The 5,277-nt window shown below is 43.5% G+C and overlaps 1 protein-coding gene across 1 annotated transcript; it reads left to right on the top strand.

The window, feature by feature from the left end:
• The first annotated feature begins 3,631 nt into the window (after positions 1–3,631).
• Positions 3,632–4,612, top strand: LOC116521278 (olfactory receptor 10A7-like). Its single transcript, XM_032235963.1, has one exon. The coding sequence runs from the start codon at positions 3,632–3,634 to the stop codon at positions 4,610–4,612; it is 981 nt and encodes a 326-aa protein (XP_032091854.1).
• The last annotated feature ends 665 nt before the right edge of the window (positions 4,613–5,277 follow it).

Genomic DNA, 5,277 nt, shown 5'->3' on the forward strand with positions numbered 1-5,277 from the left:
CACTCGGTCCTATCTGGGTTGAGCACGAGTTTGTTAGCCCTCATCCAGTCCCTAACAGCTTCAAGTCCCTGGCTCATCACGTCCACCGCTTCATTGAGTTGGCACGGGGCGGACAGATACAACTGAGTATCGTCTGCATACTGGTGGTATTTTATCCCGTGCCGCCGAATGATCTCACCCAGAGCTTTCATGTAGATGTTGAAAAGTAGGGGGGACAGGACCGAACCCTGTGGCACCCCATATGTTAGGGGCCTAGGGGTCGATCTCTGCCCTCCAACTAACACCAACTGCGACCTGTCCGAGAGGTAAGAGGAGAACCACTGCAAAACAGTGCCTCCCACCCCCACCTCTCGCAGTCGTCGCAGAAGGATACCATGGTCGATGGTATCGAAAGCCGCTGAGAGGTCAAGGAGAACCAGGATGGAGGCATAGCCTCCGTCCCTGGCTCTCCAGAGGTCATCGGTCAATGCGACCAAAGCGGTTTCTGTGCTGTAGCCAGGCCTGAAGCCTGACTGGAATGGGTCAAGATAGCTAGCTTCCTCCAAGGCCCGCTGGAGCTGAAAGGCCACCACCTTCTCAACAACCTTCCCCACAAAGGGGAGGTTGGAGACTGGACGATAATTATTAAGAACGGCTGGATCCAAAGATGGTTTCTTCAGGAGGGGTCTCACCACCGCCGCTTTAAGTGCGGGGGGAAAGACCCCCTCCCGAAGGGAGGCGGCAACAACCGCCTGGATCCAGCCCCGTGTCACCTCCTTGCTGTTAACAACCAGCCAGGAGGGGCACGGGTCCAGTACACATGTGGAGGCACTCACAGCTCTCATGGCCTTGTCCACGTCCCCAGGGGCAACATCCTGAAACTCAACCCAGCGATGATCTACCAGATTATCCCCTTGTGCCTCGGCTGGATCTGCAGAATCGGAGTCCAACTCCGACCGAAACCGAGCAACTTTGTCCGCTAAGAACTGGACATAATCCTCAGCCCTACCCTGCAGGGGATCCCCTGTATCCCTCCTATTTAGGAGGGAACGGGTTATCCTAAACAGGGCGGCTGGGCGCGACTCAGCGGAGGTGATCAAGGTGGCAATATAAGATCTTTTTGCCGTCCTAATTGCCCTGATGTAATCCTTGATGCACAATGTTAGAAGTGCTCGGCTCGATTCAGATTTGTTGGATCTCCACAAGTGCTCTAGGCGTCTCTTCCGGCGCTTCCTCTCCCGGAGTTCCTCGGTGAACCAAGGAGGCCTCCTGGATCCACAGCCTCGGAGCGGCCGTAGTGGCGCAATCCGGTCAAGAGACTCTGTCGCTGCCGAATTCCAGGCAGCAACCAGGGTCTCCACCGGACTATAGGCGAGAGTATCAGGAATAACCCCAAGCTCCATCTGGAACCTCAAGGGGTCCATAAGTCGCCTGGTGCAGAACCACCTGGTCGGTTCCTCCTCCCTACAGTGGAGGTTTGGCCTCCAAAAGTCAAGCCTCAGTAGGCAATGGTCTGACCATGACAGGGGTATGATCTCACTGCCCCTCAGACCAAGATCACAAGTCCACTGCTCCGAGAGAAATACGAGGTCGAGGGTGTGACCCGCTGAATGGGTTGGGCCCCAAATTACCTGGGTCAAGCCCATGGCTGTCATGGAAGCCATGAACTCCTGCGCTCCATCAGAGTGTTCACCGAGCGTGGGTAAATTGAAGTCCCCCAGAACCATAAGCCTGGGGAACTCAACTGCCAGCTCGGCTACTGACTCGAGGAGCGAGGGGAGGGCTGCTGCAATGCTGTTGGGAGGCAGGTATGTTAACAGAAAACCCACTTGACCCTTGAGGTCCAACTTCACCAGCAGGGACTCACACCCGACAAGCTCCGGAGCAGGGATCCTACGAGGTACTAGAGACTCTCGGATAACAATAGCCACACCTCCACCCCTTCCCTGGGCTCTCGGCTGATGGAGCACCTGAAAACCTTCTGGGCACATCTCTACGAGGGGGACTCCTCCTTCCGGGCCCAGCCAGGTTTCAGTAATACATGCCAGGTCTGCCCTCTCGTCTAAAATTAAGTCCCGGACAAGGGGAGCCTTGTGAACTACAGACCTGGCATTTAGCGACAACAGCCTGAGACCAGGGTCCTGATTACTCGCGCCATCTGGCCTTGGAGTGGGACTCATAGGGCCGGAAGGAGGGATCTCTGTGACATAGCGAGCCCTCCTTCCCCGGTAATGGCCAGCCCTAAAGTCCCCGCCATATCTGCCCCTCCCTGTTACGACCGTGATGCTCCGGCCCACTCCCGTGTCTGTGGTTCCCTCAACCACCCCAATGGCTCCTGCGTTCCCCGGCAGGCCCTCCGAATCAAACACACTCATTTGTTCACTCAGACAATCCCCACGTGGTAGTTAAAACACATAAAATACAACAATAATGGAATAATAAAAAATAAAACATCTTTTACTTTCCAGACTCTTCTCCCCAAAGGTAATTTTTATGTTTTTTTCCACCCTTGTCTGGCTATTTTCAGTTTCCCCTGGGCATCATCAGTTAGAGACATGTGGGTTTCCTTTAGAATAAGCTGATCTAATTTGCACAGCAGGGACTGTGCTATTCAATATAAGTTATATGTAAAAGCTATGATAGTATTCTTTTCTTTTCTTTTTTTGAGCCAGTATTTATTTAGACTTCACTTCAAGTATTTCCTTTATTTATGTCAGTCCTGACTGCTGACATAATCTTGAGTTTGAGAGATCAAGAGAAGATTAAATGGAGAATGTGGTGCTGAAAGTGACAAAAGACTAAAAGCTACTCACTAAATATCAGGCTTCTTTTAAAGGTAATTCAATTTTTTCCATACCCATTTACACAACCAGAAGAAAGGTGTAGTATATTTTCAGACAATAATTTTTCACTTGCCTATTTTACTACTGTTTCCTTTTTCAACATAATATGGATATTATGCTGCAACCCCAATTCTTTCTATCTCTGATTTTAGCCAGCCATAACTTGTCTCAGAGTGATCCGATCATTCAATTTAATTCTGTTCATTACATGAAATGAAACTTTATTTAGGAGTCTTTTGAGGCTTCTAGAGGCTAGATTTTCAATTTTTTAAAGATACATTTTTATTATCATTTTACAAAATTGTTGAAACAGCATTGTTCATTCTATTTTGGTAAAAGAAAGCTGGCATTGAGGTATGAAATTCTTGGCAAATAGGTGAGAAAAGGCGAATATATAGAAATTATTCCCTCTGGAACTATTAATGTACCTACAATTCTGCCCACCCCATTCCCAAAAGAGTCCTCCTCATGCTTCTTAAAAGAAGTATTTATATAATGGAACTTATTGATAGTGAATTTAGAAATTTGTATATAAAAAGAGGAAATGAATGGTGACATATGATTATAGTTTTTCGCAGTTGTTGAACTATTGTGTGCTACACATCGTAAGAAAGAACTCTCAAAATTTTACTTGCTGGATGTTATATATGCAGAAAGAAAATGAGAGAGAAAGTCACATTGTGTGTACAGTATATATGAGAAAATAATTCCTAGCATTTAAGTTATTTTATTAAACAATAGGGGAAATACAAAAAAGAAATAAATTCTGTATCATACTTATCATACATATTTGTATTATATTCACAGGCATGGCAGTGGCAGAACGAGAGAACCAAACTGAAATCACAGAATTATATTTAATGGGATTTGTAGGACTTGGGGATCTGCAAGTTCCTGTCTTCTGCCTCTTCTTACTTATCTACCTTGTTACCATGGTTGGGAATATCCTGATCATTTTATTAGTTGTTATTGATTCCCACCTTCACACCCCCATGTATTTCTTCCTAGGTAATTTCTCTTTCCTGGAATTGTGCTACAGTTCTAATATCCTTCCAATGATATTGACTAGTCTCATTCATGGTGGGAGAAAATTAATTTCTGTAATTGGCTGCACAATACAATATTATATGTTTGGTGTCTTGGCAGTTGCTGAATGTTGTCTCCTAACGGCAATGTCGTATGATAGATACGTAGCAATCTGTAAGCCACTCCATTACACAACATTAATGAATGACAAAATTTGCTTCCAGTTTATAATTGGATCATGGATCCATGGTTTAATTGTTATGAGCATAGTTTTATATCTAATGCACTTGTTAAAGTTCAAATTCTGTGGGCCCAGTGAAATCGATCACTTCTTTTGTGAATTGAATCCAATATTAAAATTAGCATGCAATGAAACTTACTTGATTGAATTTGTAACTACTTTGTTATCTATCTTGTGTATCTTGCTTCCTTTCTTCTTGACTTTGGTATCTTATATTTTTATTATTTCTACTGTCATGAGAATGTCGTCTGTCAGTGGAAGGAAGAAGGCTTTCTCAACCTGTTCCTCACATCTTGTGGTGGTATCTATTTTCTATAGCACATTAATGATTGTCTACATTTTGCCCAAAACAGATAACCTGAAAAGAATCAACAAAATTGTATCTCTCTTTTATACAATCCTGCCTCCTTTGTTCAATCCCCTGATATACAGTTTACGAAATAGGGAGGTAATAGAGGCTCTTAGAAAAACAGTTGATAAATTGTATGCCATTGAAAGACTGTACCACTGTAATCTAGCATGAAAACACACACACATCTATATCATATAAATCAATATCTATATTATCTCTCTCTCTCTCTCTCTCTCTCTCTCTCTCTCTCTCTCTCTCTCTCCATAATCTTTATCTCTATCATCTCTATCTTTATCATCTCTATCTCTATGTTTATGTCTATTTGTTTATGTTGTGTTATTTCTCAATATTGATTTTATTTGGGATTCTTTGAGGACACAATCACATTTTTATTTCTCCAGATTATTATATTAGAGATTACAGATACTAAAGAATTTTGCCATGATTTTGTCTTTCCCTCTCAAGAAAGCCAAAGCAGCATTATTAGGCATCAGTTGTCTTCTTCTATTTTAAAATTATACAGTTTTTAATGAAAATATGTTATGTATTCCAAATGTCTGATATGCATTTTGAAATGAGTGCATTTCTGGAAGATATGTTATCTTCCTACTCCACAGAATGAAGCATATAATTTTTATTATAGCCATTGTGTAGGAGAGGATGGAGGCACCAATATCAACACCAGAAAACTCCCCTCTTTCCCTCAGATGCTTGCTTCTTATTGGGATGGAGGAATTTACACCGAATAGAAAAGACTTTGTATGTTAGGAAGAGGATGAGATTATTATACATTTTTAATGTTTCAAGAAAGCTGGAAAGGCATTGGGGTGATGCTG

This window comes from Thamnophis elegans, chromosome Z (genome assembly GCF_009769535.1).
Source record: "Thamnophis elegans isolate rThaEle1 chromosome Z, rThaEle1.pri, whole genome shotgun sequence".
NCBI lineage: Eukaryota > Metazoa > Chordata > Lepidosauria > Squamata > Colubridae > Thamnophis > Thamnophis elegans.

Bases quoted from the DNA above. Each gene is read 5' to 3' on its own strand.
- LOC116521278 (XM_032235963.1), top strand. From the start codon at position 3,632: ATGGCAGTGGCAGAACGAGAGAACCAAACTGAAATCACAGAATTATAT.